Source organism: Belonocnema kinseyi, chromosome 4, assembly GCF_010883055.1.
Source record: "Belonocnema kinseyi isolate 2016_QV_RU_SX_M_011 chromosome 4, B_treatae_v1, whole genome shotgun sequence".
NCBI classification, from domain to species: Eukaryota; Metazoa; Arthropoda; class Insecta; order Hymenoptera; family Cynipidae; genus Belonocnema; species Belonocnema kinseyi.
Window position 1 is genome coordinate 11,043,599 of NC_046660.1, and position 18,836 is coordinate 11,062,434.

Below are 18,836 nucleotides of genomic sequence, written 5' to 3' on the forward strand. Positions count from 1 at the left end.
AAAATTAAAAATTTTTAATCAAATAGTTGAATTTTCAAATAAAAATTTGAATTTTCAACCAAGATGATTAATTTTCTACAAAAAAACTAATTTTTTATCAAAATTTTTAAATTTTCAACTAAATAGTTGAATTTTCAATTAAAAATATAAATTTTCAAACAAGAAGATTAATTTTCTACAAACAAAAAATCATTGTTTAATTAAAATTGTTACATGTTGTACTCAATAGTTGAATTTTTAATTGAAAATTAATTTTCAGCCAAGAAGATTAATTTTCAACAACAAAAAACTAATTTTTAACTAAACTGTTGAGTTTTCAACCAAGAAGATTAATTTTCTACAAAAAAATTGATTTTTATCAAAATTGTTAAATTTTTCACCCAAGAGTTGAATTTTCAATTGAAAATGAATTTTCAGCCAAATAGTTTAATTCTCAATTAAAGATATGAATTTTCAACCAAGAAGTTTAATTTTCTACAAAGAAAAATTCATTTTTAACTAAATTGATCAATTTTCAACCAGAAAGTTGAGTTTTCCACTAAAATATGAATTTTCTCAAAAAAATTTTTTTCATCAAAATTGTTAAGTTTTTGACCCAGTAATTGAATTTTCAATTTAAAATTAATTTTCAGCTAAGAAGATCAACTTTCAAAAAAAAAAAAATAATGTATCAAAATTGTAACATTTTAAACCCGATAATTGAATTTTTATCTTTGAATTTCTATCTTTTAACAAAATCGTTAAATTTTCAACCAAATAGTTGAATTTTCAACTAAAAATATGAGTTTTCAACCAAGATCATTAATTTCCTAAAAAAAACTAATTTTTTAAATCAAAATTGTTAAATTTTCAACCAAATACTTGAATTCTCAATTAAAGATATTAATTTTCAACCAAGAAATTTAACTTTCTACAAAAAAAAATACATTTTTTAAATAAAAATTGTTAAATTTTCAACCAAAATGATTAATTTTCTACAGAAAAACTAATTTCTTATCAAAAATTAAAAATTTTTAACCAAATAGTTGAATTTTCAACCAAAATGATTAATTTTCTACAAAAAAAAAAACTAATTTTTTATCAAAAATTTTAAATTTTCAAATAAATAGTTGAATTTTCAATTTAAAATATAAATTTTCAACCAAGAAGATTAATTTTCTACAAAAAACAAAATCATTCTTTATCAAAATTGTTACATTTTTCACCCAATAGTACAATTTTCAATTGAAAATGAATTTTCAGCCAAGAAGTTCGATTTTCAACCAAAACATAATAAATCAAAATTGTTATATTTTCAACCCAATAATTGAATGTTTATCTTTGAATTATCTTTGAATTTTTATCTTTTAACAAAATTGTTAAGTTTTTAACAAAATAGTTGAATTTACAATTCAAAGTATAAATTTTCAACCAAGAAGATAATTTTCTACAAAAAAAATCATTTTTTAATTGAAATTGTTACATTTTTCACCTTATAGTTGAATTTTTAATTGAAAATGAATTTTCAGCCAAGAAAATTAATTTGAACAACAAAAAAACTAATTTTTAACAAAACTGTTGAATTTTCAACCAAGATGATTAATTTTTTACGAAAATACTAAGTTTAAACAAAATTGTTAAATTTTTAACCAAATAATTTAATTCTCAATTAAAGATATGAATTTTCAAACAAGAAGTTTAATTTTCTACAAAGAAAAAATCATTTTTAACAAAATTGATCAATTTTCAACCAGACAGTTGAGTTTTCCACTAAAATATGAATTTTCTACCTAGAAGATTAATTTTCTCAAAAAAAAAATTTATATTAAAATTGTTAAATTTTTGACCCAGTAATTGAATTTTCAATTAAAAATAAATTTTCAGCTAAGAAGATCAACTTTAAAAAAAAAATAATTTATCAAAATTGTAACATTTTAAACCCGATAGTTGAATTTTTATCTTTGAATTATCTTTGAATTTTTTATCTTTTAACAAAATCGTTCAATTTTCAACCAAATAGTGGAATTTTCAACTAAGAAAATTAATTTCCTGCAAAAAAATTATTATCAAAATTGTTAAATTTTTCACCAAATAGTTGAATTTTCTATTGAAAATTAATTTTCAACAAAAAAACTAATTTTTATCAAAACTGTTAAATTTTCAACCAAAATGATCAATTTTCTACAGAAAAACTAATTTTTTTTTATCAAAATCATTTTTTTAATTAAAATTGTTACATTTTTCACCCAATAGCTGAATTTTTAATTGAAAATGAATTTTCAGCCAAGAAGATTAATTTTCAACAACAAAAAATTAATTTTTAACAAACTGTTGAATTTTCAACCAAGATGATTAATTTTTTACGTAAATACTAATTTTTTATCAAAATTTTTAAATTTTCAATGAAATAGTTAAATTATCATTCAAAAATATGAATTTTCATCAAAGATGATCAATTACCTAAAAAAAATAATTTTGCATCAAAATTGTTACAAATTAATTTTCAGCCAAGAGGAGTAATTTTCTACCAAAAACAACTAATTTTGCATCAAAATTGTTACAAATTAATTTTCAGCCAAGAGGAGTAATTTTCTACCAAAAACAACTAATTTTTAACAAAATTGTTAAATTTTGAACCAAGTAGTTTAATTCTCAATCAAAGATATGAATTTTCAACCAAGAAGTTTAATTTTCTACAAAGAAAAAATCATTTCTAACAAAATTGGTCAATTTTCAACCAGACATTTGAGTTATCCACTAAAATATGAATTTTCTACCTAGAAGATTAATTTTCTCAAAAAAAAAAAAAAAACATTTGTATCAAAATTGTTAAATTTTTGACCCAGTAATTGAATTTTCATTCGAAAATAAATTTTCAGCTAAGAAGATCAACTTTCAAAAAAAAATAATTTATGAAAATTGTAACATTTTAAACCCGATAGTTGAATTTTTATCTTTGAATTATCTTTGAATTTTTTATCTTTTATCAAAATTGTTAAATTTTTCACCCAATAGTTGAATTTTCTATTGAAAATTAATTTTCAACAAAAAAACTAATTTTTAACAAAACTGTTAAATTTTCAACCAAAATGATTAATTTTCTACAGAAAAACTAATTTTTTTAAATCAAAATTGTTAAATTTTTAACCCAATAGTTGAATTTTCAACTAAAAAGATTAATTTTCAACCAAGAAGATTAATTTTCTACAAAAAACAAAATCATTTTTTATCAAAATTGTTACGTTTTTCACCCAATAGTAGAATTTTCCATTGAAAATGAATTTTCAGCCAAGAAGTTCAATTTTCAACCAAAAAATAATAAATCAAAATTGCTACATTTTCAACCCAATAATTGAATTTTTATCTTTGAATTATCTTTGAATTTTTATCTTTTAACAAAATTGTTAAGTTTTTAACAAAATAGTTGAATTTTCAATTAAAAATATGGATTTTCAACCTAGAAGATTAATTTTCTACAAAAAAACTAATTTTTTTATCAAAATTGTTGTTGAATTTTCAACCAAATAGTTGAATTTTCAACTAAAAACATTAATTTTCTACAAAAAAACTTAATTTTGGACAAAACTGTTAAATTTTCAAACAAAATGATTAATTTTCTAAAAAAAAAACTAATTTTTTCATCAAAATTTTTTTAATTTTCAAGCAAATAGTTGAATTTTCAATTTAAAGTATGAATTTTTAACCAAGAGGATTAATTTTGTAAAAAAATCAAAATAATTTTTTAGCAAAATTATTAAATTTTTAACCCAATAGTTGAATTTTCAATTGAAAATCAATGTTCAGCCAAGCAGATCAATTTTTACAAAAAAATAAGTTATCAAAATTGTTACATTTTTAACCCAATAGTTGAATTTGTATCTTTGTATTATCTTTGAATTTTTTATCTTTCAACAAAATTGTTAAATTTTGAACAAATAGTTGCATTTTTAACTAAAAAATATGAATTTTCAACAAAAAATGAAACATTTCAATTTTAATGAAGAAAACTGTTTTTAAACTAACAAAAATCTAAAAATATTCACATTTTGAACAATAATTATGAATCATCAACAAAAAAAATTAATTCTTATTAAAGTGGTTCAACTTTAAATCATGTAGATACATTTTGAACCAACAATTTATTTTTTGTACCAAAAAGATACATCAATTTTCAACTAAAAGTGGGATAATTAAAATTGCAGTTAAGAAATTAATTACCAAACAACAACAAAACGAATATTTCATAAAAAATATTTATTTTTCGACTAAGAAGGTGAATATTTAAGCAAGAAAATGTTATTTTGAGAAAGTAGTTCAACCTTAAATCAAGAATATGAATTTTTAACCGAAAAAATTAATTTTTTACCAGAAATTTTTGTTTTTTGTTTAACAAAATACACGAGTTTTCGACCAAACAGTTAAATGTTCAAACAACAAAGCATCAATTTTCAATCATGAACGGAATAATTAAATTTTCAATTAAAAAAAAAATCATTTTACCCCAAAAAAGAAAACGAATTTTCAATAAAATAGTTCAACTCAAACAAACGTTAAATTTTCCACTGAAAAAAATATATAATTTCAACCAAAAATATTAATTTTTTACAAAGTAGTTCAACTTTCAATCAAGTAGATAAATTTTCAATCAAAAAGATTAAGTTTTTAGAAAAAACAAAAAAAAAATTTTCAAAAAAATACATGAGTTTTTGATAAAATAGTTAAATTTTCAATTAAAAAATATCAATTTTCAACCATTAACGAAATAATGGATGATTCGATTTCAAAAATTAATTTTTAAGCAAAAAAGAAACCGAAGTTTTAATGAAATAGTTAAATTTTCAACTAAAAAAGATGAATTTTCAACCAAAAACGAAATCAAAAAAAGTTTTCAATTTAAAAATTTAGTAAAAATAAAAAAATAAAACGAATTTTTAATCAAATAGTTAAATTTTCAACTAAAAAAAAATAATTTTACTCCAGAAAAAAAATTCATTTTCAATAAAATAGTTTAATTCTCAACCAAAACAGAATAATTTTAAAGCAAACAGTTGCATTCTTCACTAAAAAATGATGATTTTTAACAAAACAGTTATATTTTCAACCCTACATGAATTTAAAAAATATATTTTTTTAACAAAGTAGTTCAACTTTTAATCAATCAGATGAATGATCAACCAAATAGATAAAGTTTTCACAAAAAACAAAAAATAATTTTAAATAAAATACATGACTTTTTGATAAAATATTTAAATTTTCCAATTAAAAATATAAATTTTCAACCATAAACGGAATAATTGAGTGTTCAATTTCAAAAATTAATTTTGACGCAAAAAAGAAACCAAATTTTCAATCAAATAGTTAAATTTTCAAGTAAATGATGAATCTTTAAGCAAAAAAAAAAAGAGTTTTAACTTTGGACGAAGAATTACAAATTTCATTTAAAACATTACCTGTCAAACAAAGGAAAAGATTTTTAACAACACATTTCAATTTTCGACTAAAGAGATGAATGCTAACCAAGAAAATGGATTTTTAACAAAGTATTTCCACTTTTAATCAAGTACTTAAATTCATTAAAATAATACGAATTTTCTATAAAACTGTTGAATCCTCAACCAAGACAAATTAATTTTAAACCAAATAGTTCCACTTTTCACCAAAAAACGATGAACTTTAAAGGAAAAAAAATTCATTTTCAACAAAAAATACAAATTTTTAACGAAATCCATGAATCTTTCACCAAATAGTTAAATTTTCAAATAATATTAAAAATATTAATTTTTAACCATAAACGGAATATCTCAATGTTTAATTAAAAAAATTAATTTTAAACAAAAATTAAAATTAATATTCATCTAAAATAGTTGAATTGTCTATCCGAAAAGACGAATTTTCAAGCAAAAATGGTGACTTTTTTAGAAAAACATTTCTAGCAAAAGAAGTCAACTTTCAAAACAAAAAAGACAAATTAAAAAAAAATCTATTTTGGTTCAAATGCAATTCTTTGGTTGAAAATTAATATTTTTTTGTTTAGGTTCAACTGTCTTCTTGAAAAATTGTCTTTTTTGGCTGAATTCATTTTTTCTGGTTAAAAGATTTAATATTTTTTTGAAAGTTTAGTTAATTAAAAAAAAAAATCAACTATTTTGTTAGAAAAATCAACTATTCGATTGAACATTAATATATTTTGCAAATTCCTATTTTCGTGTCGGAAAATTATGATGTGGAATTTTCTACTAATAATAAAATTTGTAAAGAAAAGATACCAAATTTGTCCTATTATTTTTAAGATGAATTCAAATTTTGTAAATTTGCAGCTTTTACTGGTAAAGAATAATAAAAAAGTGCAAGTTTTTCTCAATTAAGAATTTTTGAAAATTCGCAATAACCTATTTTTTATTGAGTTTCTAAAAAGTGTGGCTTTAAATCAATCCAAGAGAAATTTTTTTGATTTATTCTGAATTAAATTTTATAAATTTGAACAAAAGAATAACAGTTTGAATAAATATTGAAGCTCATTTTTAATACTTTAAAATCATTAGGTAGAAAAACCGGAAATTTGGTTCAGAATCCTAATTTCCCGTTTTTCCGGTTTTTTATTTCCGAAAATTTTAGGCCCTGATAACGAATCTTTTATATAAAATAAATTCAAAATCAATATTTTTTTTTTTTTTTGATTTCGAAGAAATATATCTGCAGATTTTTTTTGTTCAAAGGCAGAAGGATATCCCATACAATGTATTTTCTCAGGGTTACTAACTTAATTTAAGATATTTTACTAATGCAGGCATGTAATATAAAAACAAGGAGTACAAATCCCATGTTCTCAAAATTATTAGGCAAATGCCATTGTAAATAAATGTGTATATAGATTCTTAAGACTGTAGAAGTGCTAATTTTTGTAAATAAATAAAAAGAAAATAGATTGTATAATGGAAATGATCTTTTAATTATCAAGTAGGATTAATGTACTAATATAAATTGCAGAAATCAAATTTTTAATGTGAATTTTGAGTTGAAAATTAATTTTTAATTAAAAAAAAAAAAATAGTTAAATTTTTAACCACGAAGATTATTTTTTAAGCAAGAACATAAATTTTTAATAAAAGAGTTCAGCTTTCAACAAAATTAATTCTCAACGAAAAATGTAATTGTTTATATTCCAACAAAAAAAGGATTTTAATTTTATATTTTTAAAAACTTAAATTCAAACAGAAAAAAGAATTTTCAATAAAAGGCTTAAATTTTCAACAAAAAACGACTTTTTAGTCAAGAAGGAACACAAATTTTAACCAAATTGTTGAATTTTTCAGGCAAAAATTCTAATTTTACACCAAAAAGGTGAAGTTTCAACCTGATAATATGAATTTTCAACTAAAAAGTTCCTTTTCAAACAAAAATTTTCAAGAAAATGATCAAATTTTCAGCTTAAGTAATAATTCTTTTTAAAAAATGACTTTATAAGAAAGTATTTCAACTAAGTAGTTGAATTTAAAAGAAAGGAGATTGATTTCTTACCATATAAGTCGAATTTTGAACAAAATACATGAATTAAAAAAAAAAAAAGAAAAAAAAACGATTGAAGTTTCAATCTTCTTATATGAATTTCGAACCAAAAAAAAACAACAAATTTTCAAATAAAAAGTTAAATTTTCAACAAAATGTATGAAACCAAGAATTATTAAATTATTAAGAAGATTAATTATCTATCAAAAAAGACAAATTTTTAGTTAAATAGATTAATTTAATACAAAGTAGTTAAATACTTAATATAAGAAATAAATTTGAAATTCAAATAATGAATTTTTAAGAAAAAAGGCATTTTAAGTCAAACACTTGAAAATAACCTAAAAAATTGATTTTTCGACAAAAAAATTAATTTGTTACAAAATAATTAACCTTTCAACCAAATCGTTGAATTTTCAACCCAAAAAGATAAACTTCCAAACAAGAAGATTAATGTTTTACTTTAATCAAAAAATAAATTTTGAAGCAAATAGTTGAATTTTCTACTAAAAAATATAATTTTTCAGGTTTGATTTACACCAAAAAATTTAAATTAAATTAAAATAGTTTCAACCCCCTGATATGAACTTTCAACTAAAAAGTTTATTTTAAAATCAAACAAAAACAAATTTTCAAATAAAAAAGTAAATTTGCAAACAGAATTTTTATCAAGAAAAAAAGATTTTTCAGTTTAAAAAAATTTTCAACCAAACACATGCATTTTCTAAAAATTATTTAATTTTTTAATTTAAATTATGAATTTTTCGAGACAAAAAAATAATTTTTAACAAAATACTAAAATTTTAACAATAGATATGAACTTTCAAACCAAACAAAAACAAATTTTCAACCAAAATTATGAATATTAAAAAATAATTTTCTAACAAAATAGTTCATTCAAGTAGTTGAATTTCCCACAAAGAAGATTAATTTTCTTTAAAAAAAACGAATTTTTAGTAAAATAGATGAATTTGATACAAAATGGTTAAATATTTAATATAATCTTCAAACGAAAAGATTAATTTTTTACCAAGGAGAGCGAATTTTTAACAAGAAAAACCGATTTTTCAGTTTAAAAAAATTAAATTTTCAACCAAACACATGAATTTTATAAAAATTATTTAAATTTTTTATTTAAATGTATGAATTTTTCGAGAAAAAAAAACGAATTTTTAACATAATACTTAAATTTTAACAATAGATATGAACTTTTAAACGAAACAAAAACAAATTTTCAACTAAAAAATTAAATTTTGAACCAAAATTATGAATCTTAAAAAACAAAAATATTCTAAAAAAGATAGTTCAACCAATTAGTTGAATTTTTCAATAAAAAAAACTTGTATTAATATAATGATTTTTTTAAAAGAGTAGTTCAGCTTTGAAACAAGAAGATTAATTTTCTATCAAAAAAGACAAATTAAAAAAGAAGGTAACATTTTTAACAAAAAATTGAGTAATTAAATTTCAAGTCGAAAAAAAAATTAATTTTCAGATAATTAAAAAAAATTAGTTAAATTTATAACCAAAGAGATAAATCTATAAAAAAAAATCTTAACCAAGTAGTTAAATTTTCAAGATAGGAGATTAATTTTCTATATAAAGAGATAAATTTTTAATAAAATAAATTAATTTTAAACAAAGTAGTTCAATTTTCAATTAAGAGATAAATTCACCAACAAAATTTATTGTTAAGAAAATAGTTGAAAGTTCAACCAAGAAAGATTTTTTTTCTCGAAAAGGAAAACAATATCAATCAACTTCTTAAATTTTCGTCACAAAAGGACGAATTTCTTTTAGAGAAATCTGTTAAAGTTTAAAACGTATAATATAAATTTCCATCTAAAAAGTTAAGTTTTAAACCAAACAAAAATTAATTTTCAACAAAAAAGATGAATTTTCAACAAAAAAAAATTCTAACCAAAATCGTTCAACCCAGTAGTTGAATTTTCAAAAAAGAAGATTGATTTTCTATTGAAAAATACAAATTTTTCGAAAAAAAAAAAGAATAATTTCCAACAAAACAGATAAATTGTTAACAAAAAATAGAGAATTTAAATTTTTAATCAAAGAGAAGAATCTTGAAAAAAAATTCCAACAAAGTAGTTACATTTTTAACTAAGAAAGTTTTTTTAGTCGTAAAGAACAAAAATGTTAATCAAATTGTTGAATTTTTAAGAAAGAACAAATTTTCTTTTAAAAAATGTGGAAGTTGAAATCTGATATGGAATTCCAACAAAAAGATGAGTTTTCTAACAAAATATTTGAATTTTCAAACCAAAAAGAAGAATTTTCAACAAAAAAGAATGACGGGCTGACAAAATTGTGTAATTTTAAACCAAATAAAAAAATTTAACCATAATAATCAGAGAATTCTCAACCAAAAAGTTGAAGTTTTAACATAAAATATGAAGATAGGAATTTTTAAACTAAAAAGACGAATTTTTGACAAAAGTGTTAAATTTTCAATCAAGAAAGATTTTTTAGTAAAAAAAAAATTTCAACCAAATTTATGAGTTTTGAAGCCAGAAAGTTGGACTTTTTACAGCAAAGTTGAATTTCCAATCTTAGATTATAAATTTTTAACCAGAAAGTAAATTTTCAGCAAAATGGTTCAATTTTCTACCTTAAATAGTTAAATTTTCATTCCAAAGGAAGAATTTTTAACAAAATAGAAAATTTTCAACCAAAGAATAATTTTTTTTTACCAAAAAAGAGTAATTTTCAACAAAAAAGATGGCTTTTAACAAAAAAATGAAGAAGTTAAATTTTTAATCAAAGAGATAAATAAAATAATAATAATAATAATAATTCTCAACAAAATAGTTGCATTTTTAACCGAAAAAGATTTTTTACTCGAAAAGAAAAAAAATTTCAATCAAATTGTTGAATTTTTAAGAAGAAAGAACAAATTTAAAAAAAAACTGTGAAAGTCAAAATCTGATATGGAATTCCAACAAAAAGTTATTTTTCAACTAGACGGATGAATTTTTCTAACAAAATATATGAATTTTCAAACAAAACAAAAAAAGAATTTTCAATAAAAAAGAATGACAGCCTACCAAAATTGTTTAATTTTCAAACAAAGAATAATTTTTTTACCAAAAAAAGAATAATTTTCAACAAAACTGATGAATTTTTAACAAAACATTTTTAACCAAGAAAGATTTTTTAATCGAAAAGAAAAAACTGTCAATCAAATTGTTGAATTTTTAAGAAGAAAGGAAGAATTTTCTAATAAAAAAAAAACAGTGAAAATTGAAATCTGATTCTCATCTGAAATCTGAATCCAAAAAGAATTATTTTTAACAAAATAGAAAATTTTTAACTATATAGAATAGCTTTTTAATAAAATTGTTGAATTTCCAACTAAAAAATAAATTTTTTAAACAAAAAAAAAAGTAATTTTCAACCAGAATTATAATATTAGACTAAAGTTTGGTGTACTTTTTTTCATTATTGGCTAAACACTTTTTCTTGGTTAAAAATTAAATTTTTCGTATGAAAATGAGTTTTTTTGTTGTTAAAAATTAACAATTTGGTTTGAAAAAGTTCAAATGTTTGCAAAAAATTTGTGTGCTTTCACATGAAAATTCAACAATTTGATTGAAACTTTTTTTCTCTCTTGACTGAAAAATCTTTTTTCGTTGACAGCTTAACTAACTATTTTTTATTCTAGTTGACTTGCAAAATCTGTAGATATAGAAACTTCGAAATAATTTTTAAACAAATCAAATTTTTTTCCAATTTTCAAAAAAGCAAAAATAGAACAGAAGATATTAAACAATTTCAAAATTATTGTTACATTTTCATCATATTTAGGGACCAACGAGAAATGCTCATTTTTCTACGAAAAAAAAACAAGAAATAGTTTTGCAATTGTAAATGTTTTATTTATCCATTAAGAATAATTTACGAATATAAAAATAGTAAAAAAGGAACGTTAGGTTATACTTAAATTAAAAAATGTATTAAAAAAAAAACAAAATTTGCAAATCTCTGATTTTTATAACAAAAATACTTACGATTAAAGTTATCCTAATTCTCTACGAATACTACTTTTGATTTCTGACAAAGCCTTCATCGTGACTTTCCCATCAGCTACAAGATTTTTCAGCGCTCTTGATTTAACATTTATAAAATTGACTTTCTCCGGTGATAAATTATTTTTATCCTTCTTTGAATTCGGATCCTGAATAAAGTCTCTGATTAGGCAAAAAGGTTCTCCTTTTGGATTATAAGTTATTAAATCCACCGTAACATCCACTGGTTTCCAAATATTTTGCGCGGGTAGAGGCAATTCGATTTGCGTTTCAGAATCCGTGACTTTCTTGACAATAAATGTTCTTCGGTGCCCACGCTTGGCTGCTAAAATAACCTGAGAATTCAAAGGCAAAATGCCTTGGAACTTGGCTGACAAATATTTTTCGTGCGCGACTTTTTTAATGCACAATTCCGGACAATACTCTTCACGAAATTCGCAGGCGAAGAGATTGATCCTTTTCAAAATATCCCTCTCCTCCTCTAATTTTTCTTGCAGCACCTGCAATTCTCTCGCCTTCTCACAAATTTTTTCCACTATTACTTCCGTACCTTTTAGCATGTTTAGCTTTAATTCAACGTAGTCGGGATCGTCACTGGGTTCTTCTCTTACCTGGAATTGCATTTATTTGTCTAACTTTTTTCTCGTGTAGTGGAAATTATTCCATTTCCAACAATATATCACCAAATAAATATCAAAATTGATTTTATTTAGTTGAAAACTTATTTCTGTCAATAAAAATTGAACTGTTCTGTTTTATATTGAAAATTCAACTATTAGATTCGAAATTCTATTAAAAATTAAAATATTTGGTTAGAAATACATTACTTTGTTCAAACTTTTAAATATTCAAAATTAAACTTTTAAACCGAATTTAAAAAAAATATGACTTTAACAAAACAGTTTATTTTAAAAAAATTATTAGACTTTTCAACCAAATTGTCGAATTTTCAAAACAAGGACAAATTGTTTAAAAGACAGTTGAATTTTCATAAAAAAAGATCGATTTCAACCAAGAAAAATAAATTATCATAAAAAGAGTAAAATTTTAAACGTAAAAAGTCGAATGTTTTAGAAAAAAATGTTCTTTTAAATCGGAAAAGATGAACTTTTAACACAAAAAATCATTTCAATCAAGAAGGATGATATTTAAAAATATTATGCTGTAAAAATTTGCTTTAAATTTCTAAGATTTCAAGTCGAAATAATAGGAACTTTCCAGTAAAACAGATGAGTTCTCCAAAAAATAGTTAAAGATTTAACCAAAAACGCAATTTTTTTCGAAGACTTATGTATGTTTAACAAAAAAGTTACTTTTAAACAATAAAGTTAAATTTTCAACCAAAAAGGATAAATTTTCTACTATAAAAGATGAATTTTCAATCCAAATGGATGAATTTTTAACACGTTAAAAATTAATTTTGTTTAGTTGAAGACTTATTTCCGTAAATAAAAATTTAACTATTCTATTTTTTGTTGAAAATTGATCTTTTTTAGTTGAAAATCATCTATTTCACTGAAAATTTGTCTTTTTTTATAGCAAATTAACATTTTTTATTAAAAATTCCATTCTAAATTAAAATATTTAATTGAAAATTCATATACTTTGTTAAAATTGATACAAATTCAAAATTAAATATTCAAAACAAAAAGACAAATTTTTTTAGAAGACAGTTAAATTTTCAACCAAGAAAAATGATTTACCTACTGTAAAAGATGAATTTTCCTATCTAAAAGAAAACTTATTTCTGTAAATAAAAATTGAACTATTCTATTTTATATTGAAAATTTATCTTTTTTAGTTGAAAAATCATCTATTTCATTGAAACTTTGTCTTTTTTTTAGAAAATTAATACTTTTTATTGAAAAATCAACTATTAGGTTCAAAATTCTATTAACAATTAAAATATTTGGTTGGAACTTCATATACTCTGTTAAAATTTTAAAATATTCCAAATTTAAAAATTCAAAATTAAATATTCAAATCGAATTTTAGAAAAAAAAATATTACTTTAAGAAGACAGTTAAATTTTCAAAAAATTATTCGACTTTCTAACCAAACAGTCGAATTTTGAAAACAAGAAGACACATTTTTTTAGAGGACATTTAAATTTTCATTAAAAAGTTCATTTTCAGTGAAGAAAAGTGACTTTCCTACCATAAAAGATGAATTTTTCTATCTAGAAGGATGAATTTTTAACAACATATTAAAAATTGATTTCATTTAGTTTCAAACTTATTTCTGTGAATAAAAATTTAACTATTCTATTTTATATTGAAAATTGATCCTTTTTAGTTTAAAAATCATCTATTTTATCGAAAATTTCTATTTTTTTTTTTAGAAAATTAACATTTTTTATTGAAATTTCAACTAGTCGGTTGAAAATTCTATTAACAATATAAATATTTAGTTGGGAATTTATATCCTATGTTAACACTTTAAAATATTAAAAATTTCAAAGTTCAAAATTAAATATTCAAACCAAATTTTAGACCAAAAATTATGACTAACAAAAAAGTTAAATTTTCATAAAAAAGTTCATCTTCAACCAAGAAAAATAAATTCAAATAAAGAGATATATCAACCAATAAACATTTTTTTAACAAAGTAGTTGAATGTTCATCCAAGAAAGATTTTTTTCTCGAAAAGGAAAACAATATCAATTAAATTCTTAATTTTCAGCACGAAAGGATGGATTTCTTTTTAAAAAATCTGTTTTGTCGTGTAGTGGAAAGTATTCATTGAACATTTGTCTTTTTTATAGAAAATTAACCTTTTTATTTAAAATTCAACTATTAGATTGAAAATTCATGTACTTTGTTAGAATTTTTAAATATTCAAACCGAATTTTAGACAAAAAATTGTGACTTTAACAAAAAAGATAAATTTTTAAAAAAATATTAGACTTTTCAACCAAATCGTCAAGTTTTCAAAAAAAAGACAAATTTTTTTATAAGACAGTTAAATTTTCATAAAAAAAGTTCATTTTCAACCAAGAAAAATGAATTTATATAAAAAGCGTAAAATTTTTAAGCTAAAAACTCGAATTTTTTAGAAAACAGTGTACTTTTAAATCGGAAAAGATTAATTTTTAGAATAAAATATCATTTCAATTACGAAAGGTGATTTCTTAACCATATAGTTGAATTCTCTAGGAAAAAATTTGAACTTTTAACAAACAAGAATAATTTTATTTCTAAAGAAACGAATTTCCAAAAAAAAAAAGATGATAATGAATTAATTCGATTAAATTAAAATAAAGAGATAAATCAATTAATAAACATTTTTTTAACAAAGTAGTTGAATTTTTAACAAAGAAAGATTTTTTTCTCGAAAAAGAAAACAATATAAATCAAGTTCTTAAATTTTCAGCACGAAAGGACGAATTTCTTTTTAAAAAATCGTTTTTGTCATGTAGTGGAAAGTATTCCATTTTCAACAATATATCATTATAAATTGTTTTAAATAAAATTATTGCAGATAACATATTGAATTCAATACGAGACACTTTAAATTTCTAAGATTTCAAGCCGAAATAATACGAACTTTCTAGAAAAAAAAATAATAATTTTTCCAAAAAGTAGTTCAAGATTTAACCAAATAGTAATATTTTCACGCTAAAAAGGCGATTTTTTCGAAGAATATTTTATGATAAACAAAAAAGTTAGTTTTTAAATAATAAAGATAAATTTTCAATAAAAGAGTATAAATTTCTAACATGTTAAAAATTAATTTTATTTAGTTGAAAACTTATTTCTGTAAATAAAAATTGCACTATTCTATTTCATGTTAAATTTTTTTTAGTTGAAAAATCATCTCTTTCATTGAAAATTTGTCTTTTTTTTTATATGACATTAACATTTTTTATTAAAAAATACATTAAAAAATAAAATATTTAATAAGAACTTCTTGTACTCTATTAAAACTGTTGAATATTAAAAATTTCGAAGTTCAAAATTAAATATTCAAAACGAATTTTAGACAAACAAATTGTGACTTTAACAAAAAAGTTAAATTTTCAAAAAAAATATTTGACTTTTCAACCAAATCGTCAAGTTTTCAAAACAAAGACAAATCTTTTAGAAGAAAGTTAAATTTTCATCGTAAAAGTTCATTTTCAACCAAGAAAAAATGAATTTCCATAAAAAAAAGTACAAATTTTAAGTTAAAAAGTCGAATGTTTAAAAAACAATGTACTTTTAAATCGGAAAAGATTAATTTTTAACATAAAAAATCATTTCAATCAAGAAAGATAATTTTGTAACAATATAGTAAAATTCTCTACTAAAATATTTGAATTTTTAACAAATAGGAATAATTTTATTTCCCAAAAGACGACTTTTTAACCAAAGATAAATTTTCTAACGAATTAATTCAATTAAATTCAAATAAAGAGATAAATCAACCAATAAACATTTTTTTTTAACAAAGTAGTTGAATGTTTCAAAGACAGTTGTATGTTTAACAAAAAAGTTACTTTTTAAACAATAAAGAAATTTTTTTATCCAAGAAGGATGACTTTTCTATCATAAAAGATGAATTTTCAATAAAAAAAGATGAATTTTTAACAACATGTTAAAATTTGATTTTATTTAGTTGAAAACTTATGTCTGTAAATAAAAATTGAACTATTCTATTTTATGTTGAAAATTGATCTTTTAGTAGTTGAAAAATCATTTTTTTTATATTGAAAACTTGTTTTTTTTTTATAGAAAATTAACATTTTTTATTAAAACTTCACAAAACGAAGCTTAAACTAAAAATTATGACTGTAACAAAATAGTTTAATTGAAGAAAAAATGATTACACTCTTCAACCAAATTGTCGAAGTTTCAAAACAAAGAAAAACGTACAAACCAAGAAAAATGAATTTTCTTAAAAAGAGTATAGATTTGAAGCTAAAAAGTAGAATGTTTTAGAAATTAATGTACTTTTAAATCGGAAAAGATTCATTTTTAACATAGAAAATTATTTCAATCAAGAAAGATGATTGTTTTAACAATATTGTGCTTTAAAAATTATGACTTTAGCAAGATTTTCAAAAAATGATTAGATTTTTTAACCAAATCTTCGAATTTTCAAAACGAAAAGACAAATTTTTTAAAAGACAGTTGAATTTTCATACGAAATTTCATTTACAGCCAAGAAAGGTGACTTTCCTACCATGAAGGATGAATTAAAAAAAAAAAATAAAATAAAATTTTTAAGCTAGAAAGTCGAATTTTGTGTTAAAGAGTGGACTTTTAAATCGGAAAAGATTCATTTTTAAAACAAAAGATCACTTTCATTTAAGAAACAATATTCAGTTTAAAAAATATTCATTTTCAGTTTAGACAAAAAATCACTTTCAACCAATTAAAAAGAAATTTAAAAAAGTTACATTTTTAAACAAAAAAGATTAAGTTTCAAATAAAATGACGAATATTTAACTAGAATAATTGAATTTTCATCCAAGGAGGTTAATTTCTACCAAAAAAAAAGATGAATTACCAACTAAAAGATATCATTTGTAAACCAAAAAATAAATAGTTAAATTTTTACTAACAAAAAAAAAAATAGTCTTGCATCAAAGAGATGGATTTTCGACTAAAATTATGGAATATTCAATTGCAATGTTAAGATTAATTTTTCAGTTAAACAAAATTCAACCAAAATAAAACTAGTTTTCAAAAATATTGTCACGTTTTAAAAAAAAGATGGTTCTTCATCTAAAATTATGAATATATAACTAAAATAATTAAATGTTCAACCTTAAAGCTAATTTTTCGGCTATATTTTTAATAATTAATTTTTTAAGTAAAAAAATTAGCGTTCGACCAATAATCAATGGAGAATCATTGCTTTTCAATTTTATATTGCAATTTTAGACAAAATTAGGCAAGCTCTCAAAACAATTCCCTAAAATTTCCAGTTTAAAGAAAAAATTTGTGAAATTCCACGACTTGAATAGTAGAAAATGGCAAATTTGAAAAAAAAAACTCGATAAAAAATAAATTCTCACCTCCTTCAAAGGAAATTTGCACAACTCCTTAAATTGAGTGAGACCAACCACAAACTTGGATTTGTAAAACCTCAAAGCAATATAGTTGCATTCCTCTTCTCCAACAGTTTGAATTGCATTAGTCTCAAACTTTTTTATGCCCTGTAATGTTTTGGAATCCTGGCAATAAACAATTGTTAAACAATTCTCACAGTTTTCGTCCATCTTGGCACAAAAAGCTTGCACCTTTCTATCCTCATAATTAAGATACACTTTGTCAAACTGTAATTTATCTTTTTCAAGATAGACAAAAATAACAGCTGAAGAATTCGTTACGAGTGTCGCGCCAAAAATCTTCCCCTTTTTTTCGATAGGCAGAATTTCTTCGATTAAATAATCACAGTAGTAGACTTGTTTCACAAAACTTTTTGTTTGTTTAAACAAAATGTTGCCGTAAGCAATCAGACACAAATCTTCCTTACTTTCTTCCAAGAAAACTGCCCGGAATTTTTCATCCGTTTCTGTGGCAGTCAATTTCAGACTCGACAATTCATCGGATGTCACAGTTTCGGATGGCACTTGAAACAATTTTTTGAGACTTTTGTCATGTTTTCCTTCTAAGAAAATACATCCTTCTTGTAAAGAAAGTACTTCGGAATAAAGGGAGCCCATTCCAATTCCACTCTTACTCAACAGTGCGAACTGATGCTTGTCAGTGAGTTTATAAATTCCACATGGTGTGCAAATCACAAAAACTCGTTCTCCGAAATTATAGATGTTTTTTATCACACCAGGAGCTATCAATACCGGTAAAGGTAAAGTGCTACTCGAAGTTTCAGGCTCCGAAAATGGAAAAACTACCAATTCATTTTCATGCCACGCAAAACAAGTGTCCATTCCGTAAAATTTGTAAATTACAAAGTTCCTTGGCACAAAATCGGTGTTGTCAGTTTCGATATACATTTTTGAGACTAGCTTATTTGGAGGAAAACCTTACTAAATTTGGAAAATCTCAACTTGAATAAATCTGGTGAATTCATGTAAAAATAAGCTAGTCCAAACCCTACATTTTAATTGTTTGATGACAAAGATTGACTGTTAACAATAACCAACTATCATATCACGTGGTTAGCATAGCTGCCAATCTTGAGGCTTGAGTTTTTTCGGAGTTTGCATTTCTGTGAGGTTGGCGCGTCTTTTGAGAACGGTAACGAGAATGACAATATCAGTGTGACGGCTTGCGTATTGCCGTCGATTAAACTCGTTGATTTTATAATCTCAGTCGATAAAGAAGAAACTTTCTTTATCGTTGGATACGAGTTAATTTA

General features: G+C 21.9%; 1 protein-coding gene across 3 annotated transcripts in view; it reads right to left on the reverse strand.

The window, feature by feature from the left end:
* The window catches only part of LOC117171955, a 35,717-nt gene extending 17,016 nt beyond the window's left edge, over nucleotides 1-18,701 (reverse strand). For 2 of the 3 annotated variants that reach the window (XM_033359643.1, XM_033359642.1), the window contains exons 1-2: nucleotides 17,530-18,701; nucleotides 11,511-12,139 (exon numbers count right to left, since the gene is read on the reverse strand). In XM_033359643.1, coding sequence (XP_033215534.1) covers nucleotides 11,519-12,139; nucleotides 17,530-18,471 — 1,563 coding nt within the window. In that variant the 5' untranslated portion in view covers nucleotides 18,472-18,701 and the 3' untranslated portion in view covers nucleotides 11,511-11,518. Of the gene's footprint in view, nucleotides 1-11,418; nucleotides 12,140-17,529 lie in introns of those variants that run through there. The other variant, XM_033359641.1, reaches the window with a different exon arrangement.
* Between the last annotated feature and the right edge of the window lie 135 nt (nucleotides 18,702-18,836).